The following is a 14454-nucleotide window of genomic DNA, read 5'->3' as shown; positions in this document are numbered from 1 at the left end:
CTACTTTCCCCCTTTTCTCATTTCGACCTCTCCATCGCCAGTGCTTTTTGTGGCCTTCATCAGAAGACCCGTATCCGTGACGGTATTCCCGCAGTGGAGGCACTCTAAACATAGTCAAACAAACAAACAAACAAACATTTCGTAAGAGATCGTATATATCATCTGAAGGCATGCAACAAAACTATTGCTAATCTCTAGTTGCATTTCCATAGTCTATTTTAATTTTTTTTTTTTTTATGTTTTCAGAACATTTGAAATTATTTATTTCTCTTAGTTTCTAGGAGGGACCACAAACAGAAAAGTTAATAGGCCTATTAAGGATATATTGGATGCAGTTGACGAAACACTAAAGATTGATGACACAGAAGCTCACATGGTATCACATGTCTCTGCATCTCTGAAGACTGAGCATGTAGCCTTTCTTTTAACCTGAATTCCTGTTTACTTACATTTGTAGGCAGTGTCGAACAGATTGAGCACAGCTCGATTAATGTGTCATACACAGCAAGGGGTGACACAGGTTCAATTGAAGTGCTTGAAGGTGAAGGGGTAAGATTAACTTCTTGCTGCGTTATCTACAAATTGTTTATGTTTCCTAATTGATATAGAATGCCATGGCTCATATTCAAGTTATAGAAGCACCAATTTGAAGATGTCCTTTGCTTATCGCTCATCATGCCATGCTGGAACGTCTTCTGTTTTCTGGTGGGCAGCCTGTCAGCTTCCCTTTTGTTTTTTATACAAGGCCTCTACACCAGCCGGGCAGCTACAAATTATGTTAAGTTACCTTATTTGGTGATTTGTGTGGTTAAATTGCAGAAATGTATGGAATAATTACAGAACATCGAAAGGCTTAGTCTTCTTTGTAATGCAGGGGTACAAAAAACATATGTTAGAATTGTCTGTGTTCACTTGGCAGTCTTATCATATCAGAATTACTTATGCAGTATCAAATGTAAAGGATGAATTTTAAACAGTTATGGAAGAAAAAAAACGATCGCAGTTTGGAAAGGCGTACGGCATTGCGGACAAGGAAAGTTACGTTCAAATCGATCAGTGCATTCGTGACAGAATGTGTGGGCACACGGCAAGAATATTCGATTCACGAAATTAAACAAACATACGCTACAGCGCACATTAGACGGAGCAGCCTCACCTTCATCATTTATGTCTCCACCAGGTATAGCAACAGCTTCGGCAGCTACAACTTGCCCTTCATTAAGTGGCACATGATTTTGATGACGCTGGTCGAGTGGTTGTACGACGTCGACAACCGCTTCAGGAGCAGGATTTTGGCGAGGCCTGGCAACGGGTCGGGCTATAGCGGCAATACCTTCTGCTACCGGAGCAGGATTCCGACGAGGGCGGCCAACAGATCGGGGTATAGCAGCAACACCTTCTGCAACCGGAGCAGGATTCCGGCGAGGGCGGCCAACAGGTCGAGGAATAGCGGCAACCCCTTCTACTAACGGAGCAGGATTCCGGCGAGGGCGGCCAACAGGTCGAGCGACCACCAAAGCTTGTCCATCAAGGGGTAGAGCAGGGTTTCGCCGTGGTTGGTCAGCTCTTTGCCAAGCGTTGTGAGGCCCAGCTCGTGGTATGACAACGGGGCCGTTCAAATGAACTCGCCGTTGGTTCCTTCGTACTGGATTACCAGGCAATTCTCTTTGAAAATCCTGATTTCATAATTTTCCGAAAAAAATTATTTAATATATTTACACTTTCATAACAGTATAATAATTAAATATACCTCAGCAGGTTCAAAAGAGGACATCGATTGGTGGAGGAATTCATAGACGTCTATGAGACCGTCTTCCAAGTCTCTCTCCCGTTGGATGATAAGACGTTCCTTTCGCGCAGCCCGTTGCGACAATGCCTCCCGACGAATGTTTTCAGCTTGACCTAAAGCTATAAAGTCGAGGCGTGCGGTTTCTTCGCACTCTTGAAGATGAGCTAAAAAAACAATTAAATATTATATTAAATTTGCAAAAGAAATATAGTTTATATGATGTAGTTTTACAAATGAAATCCCAGAAATTTTGTCGATGTCCATGACAGTGGGCATTGAACCAACGGTTCCATGACCCCACGTCATTGTTGGTTCGATTTATTTGGCCAGAAACGCTAAACCGAGCTGGGGTTTGTATTGCCAGCAAATAGCCCGCCAAATATTGATAAAACCGCTGCACTGCTTCCTGCGTTTCCGGCAACTCCAGTTGCAAAGCAATACTATTTTCACGTTGAATTGCCTAGGAAAATAAAAAACATTAACATTTTGCAATACGGCAAAACCAGGAAATGTGTTTTAATACAACGAATCCGATGTAAATTTGATTGGCAGGAAGCAACGCAAGGGCGATCGTCATCTGGATGATTCGTTTAACAACCGGTATTGACCTATAAGTACCTCCCTGCATGCTCTCTTATAAATAGCCTAAATGACAAAAAAACAAAAACATAACGTTATATAGTTATTGTGTAGTTTACTATATAAAATTTAAATTATCATACTTGGCCGTAGTGGAACCAGTAACCACGCGTTTCTGCGGCAGGGAATGATGTTTGAAGGGCAACAAGAATTGCTTCTTCAAAATCAGAAATAATGCGTTCACACGCAAAGCCTTGGTCGATGTTCACTTCAAGCGTGGCTCCAATTATTACCCCCATCACTAGATTATACAGGGGTAGCGTCTTTTCGCTCATTAGAACATAAGCCACTGGAAATGGCTAGACAAGACGTAATAAAAATAAAATTTAAAAATGGTACACCAAATTAATGAATTCAATAACTGACCTTTTTATACGCCTTCAGGTGGAGCGTGAACAATTGGTAAAATAAATGAGGTACCGTTTTAAATGTTCCTTCACCTTGCAGTTGTTTTGACCGGTTGAGGGATCCCAATAGAGCCATCGAAATGAAGATAAATGCCGTTCCGGTAGCCGTGGAGACACGGCTCCTAAAAAATTCAGCTGAACCGTCTAGTGTTTTCTTGTAAACGAGAAATCTACTATTTTTATTAATATTTTCATTTGTTTTATAATCATTTATTACCGGTATTGCGGTAGCTCTACTAGCAGAGCCTCTGCCTCGTCAAATGTCCTCGGTACAGGTGGCTTATTATCTTGTTGAGCGCGCTGCATTCTTTTTTCAATCGCAGCGTCAAATCCGATAATAATTTCGGGTCGCCTGATTCAAACAAAGAAGAAATCATATTATAAGAGAAAAATATATCATTATCAAATGAATTCCTACTCGTGCCGAAGTTGCTCAAATATGCGCTTGAGGCCTCCAGGTGCCCGTTGCTGAATTACACGTCTGCAACACTCATTTACAAACTCGATTCGCGCTATCTCTTCTTCTTCACTTGGATGACAATGTTCAAGACCACAGGTGCGATAAAGACCATCCTTTAAAATAAGACGGGCCTGGCAATTATCTGATGTGTAGCGTCGACATCTAAATGATACAGAGTTTCTCCTAAAATAAAAAAATAAATAAAAGTTTAAAGACTAGATAGCAATAACGTAAAAACAAATAAATGATATTGAAAATGTTTCAAACTTACGATGTTTTTGCACGATGGTATAAATTCTGCTCGGTCTTGTAGAGCTTTCCGTTTTTCTTTTCTCCTTGAATCTCGGTAACATTGACGATTTCTCGAACTCGTCCAGCATCACCTATATTGTCCTCAACTTCGCCATCAGAAACATTTTCCGCCATCTATAATGAAGTTAAAATCTACGAGAGCAAATTGAATGTGACAGTGGGAGACAGACAGTCGACCAGGAATGACTGAATATACTTCTTTCCTGGCTTTTATATGGAGGAGTAACAGTTTTCTTAGTTACAAGGGAGTCCACAGTCGGAACACTAAACAAGTCCCCACGGACGAGTACCTCCTTTTCCCAATCATCAAGAGGTGCCGATTGTTTATGATTGAGATACCTTCCGACCTAGAGGGTGACCAAAGACATTAAGAGCAGAAGAATGAGAAAAATCCGGGTCGGTTTGATGGAATCCGACTTCTCTTCCGAATATCAGTAGCAAAAGGGTCGGCAGCCGGAAGGTTCAGAACCGGTCTGCTAGATCAAAGTATGAAAGACTCTAGCAAAGAACAGACGGCGGAAAAATTCCATCACAATCCCCATTTATGAAACGTAATCCTAATTGATGGCAGTATTATTCAATATTGGTAGATGTGTATTCATTCCATACATTTCTGCAATTAAACCACACAAATCAACAAATGATACCATGAAGCATGCTTTCCCCTCGAATTTTGCTCTGCAACAAACTGTCGTTTGTCATCCCTAAAACAAAGACAAAACGAGCCATGCTCAGCAAACTTTTTTCAACGACAATGGTGACGTGGTTGTTCCATGTTTTACGGATTTTTTCCCTATTCAGAACATTTTCTGTTGACGAAATGACAGCTATGAATACACTGCGACTAGTTGGGTTCCCTCTACACGAAGAAACGGTGATGGGGTATTTGAAAGAGGTGACGTCGTTGATGACTGGGCCCAGTTTAAGAATGAGTGGTTTTACATTCACTAATGGCAGCATCCCTAAGTGAGCCATTTCGTAGTGCGTATACTTTTCCACTCCTGGATATGGATAATCAAGCAAATATGGAGCTGCGTAACTGTACAGTACTTTCCTTTCTTCATTAAGGATATGAATAATATTATTCGTATGATTTTTCAGTTGTGAATCAGCTGTTATCCAGAGCGTAAGAAGAATCCCTAGCATCATCTGGACATTCTGCATCATTTTCTGCCAATAATTGTGGGCGGTGGTTTACCGAAAAGCTGTTTACAATTTGAATTAAGACTAAGTAAGAGGTAAAGTAATACAGAGCATAAATAAGCATATATACCTTGTTGCAGTTAAAACACTTGATTGAATACTTGCTTGCACTTCAAAAGCAAATAACTTTGGCCCAACCAAGTAGTTCAGAGCTCGATCTCTAGGATTGAAGGAATATGGCTCGCTCAAACTGTTCGAGGTGGAATCTTGATTACGTTGGGTTTCCAGAACTTATTGCCTTTTTTTAAGAAAGCTCTTCTTCAAACTGTGACCATTTCGGACGAACGTGCTGTTCCTGTTTGCAATCACGTCTTGCAGTGCTTTTGTTTCTTCTTAGTTGGCTGAAGTTTGATTCCGCAGTGTAGGAAACTTCATTTACGAACATTTAGCTCAGGTTTCACGATTTGCAACTGGACTCATGACATCTGATAAATAGCTATTTGAGTGGAGACACGTAAAGCAGTTTAAAATGTTGCATTACTTGTGTTATTCTTCGGAGCAGCGACCAATACCTCTTCTTTGGAGCTGGGCATTTTGTCTCAATATCGTCCGAGTGACTGACAACAGGTACACTATTCTTGCGACACTTTAATATATTCGCTCTATTGGTAATTTGATGGTCTTCATAAAAGTTTTCAAGGAGGCGGCCCGCCGTGACCTTTTGTAAAACAAACATCAACGCTCCTAGAAGCTAAAACTATAGAAAAAATAGCCATTAGACAAATGCACTTTGCAAAACTTCTGAAAGAGGTGGTTAAAGTAAGTTTCTACAGAATGTTCCTCGCCGTAATTTTAAAAAGTGAGACGTAATAAGGTAACTTAACATGATATGTAGCTGCTGTAGATTCGAAGTGAACTTCATCCACTGTAGAGTCGATATGTCCCTCGTCGCACAAGAAAGCCAATGCAGCACTACCAAAGAAAGCCATTGAGTAGAAATTATCCAATCGTTCAAATTGTAGACTTACTCCACATCTTCGAGCTTCGTCCGAAGTGTTTTCGTTTTTAAAGACTTCTTCTAGCATTGTTTCTGGTGTTAGTGGGTGCCTTAAGGTATGTAGCGGAATAGAGTGCTTGTTTGTTGTTATGTTTGTTTATTTTGATTGTTTTGTAGATTAGATTCTGTTAATGAGCCCTGTGTTCGTTAGGTATCTAACCAGGTGGTGTTGGATCTCAAATTGGATGCTGCGACTTAATTCGAGATTGAGACCCAAAACGTTTGATAGGTTGAAGCTGAGTTCTTTTGTGATGAAATACTGAGTGAGCTCTAATCTTTCCATCTCTAGGGCGGTGCAGTGTAGGAGGACATACTCAGTTGTTTCTGGCTCTTCGCAGTCTTGGCAAGTTGGATTCTGTTGGGGGCTCAGTCTTGCTATCTGAGCTTTTAGTCTGTTGTGTCCTGTTCTTAATCTGAAGAGGATACGTGAGATTTTCCTTGATTTATGTTGATGCCACTTCAAGGGTCCGGTTTGTAATCTTATGTGGATATTTTCTTTCTCGTGGCCTTCTTTTAATTCATTTAAATTTTCTTTTTTCAGATATTGCTTGTATATGGCTACTTGCTCAGACCCAGAAAGTTGATTGTTGGATGAATTGGGTGTTTCGTTCAAGGAACTTTCTTGTGAAGCCAACATGTCAGCTCTCTCGTTACCTGGGATACCTACATGGCTTGGGATCCAACAGATCTTGGTTCTGGTACCTGAGCTTTTTAGATTGAATGCCGTTTGTACTATGTCATTAATAATCTGGTGTCTACCGTTTTCAGGTGATTCCAGCATTTTGACCACTGATAAGGAGTCTGTGAAGACGATAAATTCTTGAATGTCTACAGATGAGTTGTACATTATTTCCATGGCCCTATGGATTCCGTAGGCTTCCGCTGTGAAAATTGACGTCCCTTCAGCCAACCTGCCAGATTCTTCAATGCTAAGTGCTGGAATAACTGCTGCATAGGTAGTATTTCTTGTCTGTTTGTTAAGTGATCCGTCTGTGTAGAACTCGATTCCATTTTTATTTTGAGCTTTGTATTCATAGAATAGCGCCCTGGCTCTTGTTTGGTTTGATTGGGCATCTCTTTTGCTGATTTGTAGATAGTCGATGATTATTGATATTTCTGACCATGTCGGGGGCTCGTTGCGTTGGGCGTTAAAGTCTTCTCTAAATAGTTCAAGACCTGCCATTATTGTGTGGGCTGTTGCCAGTTTAAGGGCGGGCGTGTTGTTAGGTTTCCAGTTGGTCGGGTTCCGCCTTAGGTTGTAGCACGGTTGAAACATTGGATGGTTAGGCTGCTTTTCGATTCTGATTAGATATCTCCCGCCGAGCCAGGTTTTTCTTGTTGATATTGGCTGTAAGTCTAGCTCTAGGAGCATTTCCTTGATGGGTGTAGATTGTGGGGCGCCTAGTATTATCCTCATTATTCCGTTCTGAATGGCTTCAAGTTGTCTTTGCCTATTTTGACTTGATGTTCCAGCCACCATGATGCCGTAGTCGATGCGACTACGCACGAGAGCTTTGTACATAAATTCAAGGGAGTCGATGCTTGGTCCATGCTTCGTTTGGGCCAGGACTTTAAATAGGTTTTTGAGTTTTGAAGTTTTTTTTAACACGGCTTCCGTTTGTCTAGTCCAACGAAGTCCACTATCGAAGTACACTCCAAGATGTTTTATATCTTTTGCTTCGGGTATTCTTGAACCGGCTATGAATAGGAGCGGGCTTTCTTGTTTCCTTTTTTGTCTAGTAAAATTGATGAGGCATGACTTGGGGGCTGAGAATCTGAATCTCCATTTTTTTCTCCATGCTGAGACTTTGTCGAGGTAGGGAGTTAGTTTGCTTTCTGCCTCTCTTCCATTTTCGGCATGCGTATGGCATTCTATGTCATCAGCAAACAGTAGTGTTTCTCCTGGTTCGGAAAGGACAGGAAAATCGTCTAGCATAACTGAGAATAGTAGTGGGCTAAGTGGAGATCCTTGGGGTACTCCCACTTTTAGTTCACGATCCTCTGATGTAGTTTGTCCTATTTGAACGTTGTAGGTTCTGTTGCAGAGGAGGTTTTTCAGCCATAGGAGGATTTTCCCGGTAATACCTTTCGTGCTTAACTTGTATAAAAGGCCTTGGATCCACGTGGTGTCGAAAGCCTTCGATATATCTAAGAATATTGCGTAGGTGTTCACCGGGTTTAGTTTATTGAATCCTCTTCTGATATAGTGTTCCAGTCCGATTCTATTGTCCATGGTGCCCCTTCCTTTTCGGAATCCAGATTGCGTTTTCAATCTAAGTCCTTTTGTTTCAAGCAGCCAAGCAATTCTTCTGTTTATGATTCTCTCCATAATTTTCCCCAAACAGGAGGTCAACGAGACTGGCCGGTAGGATTCAGGTTCAAACGCGGGTTTTTCTGGTTTCCTGATGGGGATAATGGTTGCCTTTTTCCAGTCTTCGGGAACATAGGCTGTTTCCAAGAGATGGTTTAGAAGATGGAGAAAGTGCTTTTTGTTGACATCGGACAGGTTTTTGAGCATTTTGTTATGCACCTTGTCCAGGCCCATTGCATTGCTTTTCAGGTTTCCCAATCCATATTTAAGTTAGCGTTCCGTGATTGGAGAGTTCAGTTCGTTTGGCTCTGACAGGTATACTTGTTTCATGATTATCTCCTCGAGTCTTGGGTTGTCGGGGGGGGTTTCCACCCCCGTGATCGTACTGATCAGCTAGGATTCTGGCTTTTTCCTTTAAGTCGGTGATGAAATTTTGGGTTGATGGGTCTCTTATGGAAGAGGAGTAGAGATCAGGAGCGGCTACACCTCTTGTCCAGGCTTTTGCAAATGCCCACGTTTTTGTTGGAGAGCTTTTGGGGTTTAATTCGTTTATATGTTTGTTTAGTGCATCATCTTTTGCTTTAATGATGATTTTCTTTTTCCTGTTTTCTTTTTCGCGCCAGACCTTCCTGTTTGATTCGCAGTTCACTCCTCCTCTTTTAGGATCACATGCGTTTCTTGCTTTTCTGGATTCTGCTACTGCTTTCTTACAGTGTTTGGTCCACCAGATCCTTGGGGGCTCAGCTTTCATTTTTTCTGGTATTCTTTTAATTTTTATGTTGCTGTTTTTATTTGCTGTGAACAGTGCTTTTCGGAAAATTTGGTACTTCTGGTCTGGGTCATCTGTTTCGTGAAAATTGGTTGCATCTATTTCGCTGCTCATGCAGGTATTCCAGATTTCCCAGTCAGCTTCTTTAAAATTCCAGCTAAGGGGACGGCTTGAGTCTCGTTGTAGTTTGGCTTCTATTGTGATGTGAATAGGGAAGTGATCACTTCCTAAGAGGGGTCCACGTTTAATTTCTGACTTGGCTACTAGATGGGGTGACATGATTGCTAAATCGATTGTGGTGCATTTGAAGGTGCTGGGACACTGTCTTGTGCCTAGGTCGGTGGGTGTGGCTAACATAATATTGTTTTCTTTTTCTAAGAATTCAGCTACTAATCTTCCGCTGCGGTTTGGATGAGTGCAATTATTTTCCCAATGACCGTGTCTTGCATTAAAATCACCGCAGATGATGATGTTGCTGCTACCTGCTGCTGCGTGTATCTTTGCAAGGTCTTCTTCGTCGCATATCTGCCCATTTGGTATGTAAACTGAGATGACCTCAAGCGTCTCATTTCTGTTGTTGATTTCTGCTGCGATTGAGACGCTTACTGCTTCGATTGTCTTTAGGTCTGGCAGTTGGAGCACTTGGAATTGGAGGGATTTGTGTACCAAGATAGCCACTCCTCCTCCCATCTGATTTTGGCGGTTTTTATTTACTACATAGTATTGTTTCATTTTTACGGTGAATGCCTCTCTCCAGTGAGTTTCAGATATGAATACTATGTGTGGTTTTTGTGATTGAAGGTAGGCTTTAAATTCAACTAAATTTGATTTTGTGTGACTTCTGGCGTTATATTGTATTATTTTAATCATTGTTGCTTAGGGGGTGCAGATCTAGGCTGCTTCTGGATTTTTTGCTAGCTGGATCTAATCCTTTGTTGCTTGAGATTTTGGCTGGGGCCATCCTCAGGTTGGGGCTGGCGATTGCTCTATTGTTGCTGATTGCGTTTAGGTCTTCATTTGACAGAGTCTCCGACAGGCTTATCTCCATATCTTCGGATATTGGGCTTGGTAGCAAGTTCGCTATCAGGTCACATAGTTTTTCGATCTTGGAGTTTGTCCTTTTCTGCCCAGTCTCAATCGATGCTAGGGAGTTCTGTATTCTGGAGACTGTTAGGTCTAGGTTATTGACCTTTTTTTCTAGGACACGGTATTGCGAAAGGTCTTTTCTGATTTGAGCAAGTTCCGTCTGCATTGCTGCTATTTGCCCCTTTAGGATTTCAGTCTCCGGTTCAATTTGGCTTGTGAGAGCCGGGGAATTAAGTATTTGACTGTAGTTTGAACGGTTTGTTTGAACGAGGACATTTGGTCTACTATGTTCAGATGGTGTTGCTCTGAGTGATAATTTCATCCGCTGAAACTTGGGACAAGTTGGCGAACTTGCTGGGTGTTTCCCACTACAGTTAATGCAGTGGGGAGGGGCTGCACAGTTTGCCATATCCTCATGTATCCCTCCACAGTTGTTACATCTGGTCGCGTCTCTGCAGTTGTTGCTTGTATGGCCTAATCTTTGGCACTTTTTGGCGCACCTTGGAGGGCCCGGGAAATATGGTCTCGGTGTGAATGCTATCTCATTGATTAGGATTTTTTCTGGTGCGAGTCCGTCAAAGTATAGTGCTACCGTGGAGGTTGGGACTGTTCCTGATGCTCTATCAGTTTTAAAGCGATACACGGAAAGGATTGGATACCCTTTGCTTCTTAGGGCATCATAGATTTCTTCCTCTGAGTCGCCTGTAGGGACTTGATGGATGGTGACTCGGGTTCTGCTTGCTGATTTGGGTTGTGTGCACGCGACCATTATTCTGCCGTTTAGAACGTACTTCACCTTGAGTAGTAATTCTTGTTGTTCTTTGGATTTCGGCCTTATAAAAAGGTCTCCTCCGGCGGCGATTGTCACTCCTCCAGCTTCGAAGGGGCCTAGCTTCGATTCAAGTTCTTGTAATATTTGGGAGATTTCACAAGTTTTCATTTGCTTAAACGATAATCCGTCTTCTCTTTTAATGAAAAGCGGTATTTGCTTTGATTCAGTGACTAGCGACACCATTTTGGGCTTGGGGGGCGTCACCTGTGGGGGCAGCTTATTTCACTTGGAGGGGGGGGGGGATTGAAAGGCTTCGCGGTTTTTCCGAGATTTTTGGATACACTTTGTACACGTCTAGTCGATGCAAAAGTCAGGAAAGAACATACATCTCTTATGAAATCGTTTAGTTCATTCGGTGTCTTTCTTATTCGGCAGACGACTAAACAAACTAAACTAAAAATCAACAGTCAACAGCGTCAACGTTGCCATAGCTTCAATATTTTTGAACCAATAATTTTTAAAATACGAAAAGAATATTAATACTATTGAAATCGAAAATTAAAATGTTACCTAAATTTGAATACGTAGAAGAAGACAAAACAATTACTGTCGTGTGTTTGTTGATCTAGATTTTTAAAATGTTATCGATCCTAGTTGAATTACCGCAACGTATGGAGTAAACTCTGGCATCGGTAATTAGCGCTCGGCCCCGCGCTAATCGGGGAGCTTTTTAGTCGATTCGGTGCGGTTACAATTCTTATCGGTGCGGTTATTTCAGTGTTCGGTGCCTTCCCCTATTGCACCTTTAAGGCAATTGGTGGCACTGCCATCTAGCATGCGACCATGTGACCCTAGTCACGTGATTCTCGTTGGCCTATCAAAACACAAGGTCACTGATAAGGCCACTCGCTTATGGCCAGCTATGGCTAAGACGGTGCAATCGGTGCAGCACCAATTCTGACACCGACAAAAAAATCCCCGCGTCAAACTTCCCCGATTAATTTTTATCGGTGAACGTTAGCGGTGTACCCGATTAGAATGTGATCGGGGCCGAGCCCTACTTTTATGATTTTTATTGAAATGAAAAATAAAGTCTTGGAGTTCTACTGTCGGCCGTAATAATTATTTAAATATTAAGTGGAGTTTTACTGTCGGGTGTTTGGGTTCTAGTGTCGGGTGTTGGGGTTCTACTGTCGGGCATTAAATATCATATTTAAGGTATTCAAGTTCTATTGTCGGACAAAAAAATATGTTTTTAAAATCATATTAGTTCTACTGTCGGGTGGTGGGGTTCTACTGTCGGGTGGCGGGGTACTACTGTCGGGTAAATAATGCAATATTTAAATTATTGGAGAACTATAGTCCGGAAAAAAAAATTACCATAAAGAGTTCTAATGTCGGTTGCTAGAGTTCTACTGTCGGGCATTTGATATTTTATAAAAATCGTTGGAGTTCTGTTGTCGGGCATTGGAGTGCTATTGTCGGACAGAAGAGTTCTATTGTCTCATGCTATTTGTTATTTTTAATTTTTTTTGTGGGGTTCTAATGTCTTTGGAGTTCTATTGTACATGGAGTTCTACTGTCGGATTTACCAACAATTTTTTTAAATATTTTTAAAAGTGGAGTTCTAATGTCTTGGAGTTCTACTGTCTTTGGAGTTCTACTGTCTTGGAGTTCTACTGTCGCCATACCATGAAAAATGTTTGAAATTTTAGAAAAGGAAAAAATTTGCGATTCTGAGCGCCAGATTGCGAAGGCGTTAGTAGATAAGAAATAAATGAGAGAGAGAGAAAGGTTTGTAATTCTGAACGCCATATGGCGTTTGCGTTCAGTTAGAGTGAAAATGTGAAAAAGAGAGACGAAGTAGTTGGAATTTTAAACGCTAGATGGCGTCCGCTTACTCGAAATTAAAGTATAAGATTAGTATAGATTGTAATTAGAGATAAGTGTTGCTTATCTCTAAATATGTAAGGAAGTCTTTTGTTTTTGTCGAGTGGAATTGTGAAATTACGCTCCAAATATAAATAAAGTCAATGGCAACAAAAAATTTAGAATTTTTATTTATTTTGAGAAGAAAAGTCACAAAGGTCTGTAGAGATCGATAAGATCGTCTAGATCTGCATGAATTATGATTATGTATTCCTCTTCTTCTTCTTTCTCTTTCTCTATATTCTCTTCCTCTTTTTCATCTTCTTCTATATTCTCTTCCTCTTCTTTCTCTTTTTCTATATTCTCTTCCTCTTCTTTCTTAACCTGAACCGCTTTCTAAACCTGGATCTTGAACGGGTTGATCACAGGGGTCGGATCCGGGTTCGGGTTGTCAAGGATACTCTTGGGCCAGAATTTAGGGCGGGTGTCAGGCGAACTTGGTGGCGTCGGGTCGTCGTGTGGGACGTTCATCGGGTTGTGCCATATACGTCCACTTCCAAAAATTACCGGTGTGCCGTACTTCTCCTCGATATAGCGCGTGATGGTAGCGTTGTGCCCAAAATTGGGTTGGGAAAATTGGCTCGGGATCCTCCTGGAGGGACAACGCAATCAAATTTATCTTATTTGGGGCTGTAGCGTTTGAAGGCCCGTGGTGTTGCTCGTGTTGCCCACTTGGAGTTGGTGGGGTGTTCCTCCTTCTCCTCCTTCTTCGGTTGGCTTGTACCGGATGTCGCCGGAGTACTTAGGAGTTAGGGCCTCCTTTAACTCCGATAGCGGCACATGTTTCACCAGTATTGGAAGGAGGGACTCCAAAGGGGACGTCGTTGTTGCTTGGCCGTCGTGGTTAGCTACAGCAGCTGCTTCAGCGTGGCGATTGTATTGTTGGATTTTTCGCCGGCCTTCCGGGGTGTTGCGAAACTGCCTCGGGAGTTTGGGCCCTGTCAACGGCTTCTCTAAGCCTGCAGCCCTCCTCTGCGCCCTCTTGATTTTTTCTAAGTCTCTAATTTTTGAATAGTTCTGGAGACCCGAGGTGCTCCGCTTCCACGGAGAATAACCAAGAGAAAAAGAAAAGAAAAATTAATGGGAGGCTTAACCTCCAACAAAAATTTTTTTGAAAGAAAAGAGGAGAAAAATAGAGCACGCCAGTAAGCTTATGAATGATATCTACATTATGAACAGTCGGACCTGTGCTCTAGCAATCAATTTTATGAATTGGTATCAGAAAAAGGCTAAACTGGAAAATTTTCTTTTCATTTTTGACGAAATGGAGGGATTTCACGCATAGCAGTTACCTGATTTACCAGCGACGATGTTCCTTTCTGAAACTACATCATGGAGCTGGAGAGTGTCAGTAAATAGCCTCATCATTTTTACGGAAGAACTGTTGAAAGCGGATTACAGCGAGATTTTGACAACTTGGTTCAATAAAGATCCCGTAGTAGTATGAAGTATGTTTTCCACAGTTTTCCTAGTTATTTTTATTAATAAAGAAATCAATGTTTTGACATTTTAAAAGAGGTTCAAACAAAGCCTTATGGGCCTTTTCTCCAGGGTCCATCAACCATCCCTATGACTCTGGTTTTAGTCCCATAAGACCTTCTCGAGGAAACTTGTTTTTTAATCGTAGCATTCTTATTATGGCAAATTTTTTACCTTCTTCTCCTTCTTTCTCCTTCTTCCTCGAAGGTTCTCTTTCCATGGCCAGGTCAGATCCTGAATTCGGCGCTGTAGCTCTTGAACCTTGTGAAGGCCTAGTGTCCTGACTGAGGGCTTTCCACGC

The 14454-nt window shown here is 41.7% G+C and overlaps 1 protein-coding gene across 1 annotated transcript; it reads right to left on the bottom strand.

Annotated features, from left to right (window-relative positions):
- Positions 1-834: 834 nt before the first annotated feature.
- Positions 835-3721, bottom strand: LOC116935815. Its single transcript, XM_045169261.1, is given in 11 exon segments — positions 835-861; positions 1125-1676; positions 1751-1953; positions 2021-2249; positions 2313-2407; positions 2410-2434; positions 2512-2727; positions 2795-2996; positions 3059-3187; positions 3254-3478; positions 3567-3721. Coding segments are annotated over 11 exon segments (2058 nt in total).
- Between the last annotated feature and the right edge of the window lie 10733 nt (positions 3722-14454).

Source organism: Daphnia magna, linkage group LG2 (assembly GCF_020631705.1).
Source record: "Daphnia magna isolate NIES linkage group LG2, ASM2063170v1.1, whole genome shotgun sequence".
Taxonomy (NCBI): domain Eukaryota; kingdom Metazoa; phylum Arthropoda; class Branchiopoda; order Diplostraca; family Daphniidae; genus Daphnia; species Daphnia magna.
Note: the sequence above shows the minus strand (reverse complement) of the source record. Positions and strands in the feature narration are given on the sequence as shown.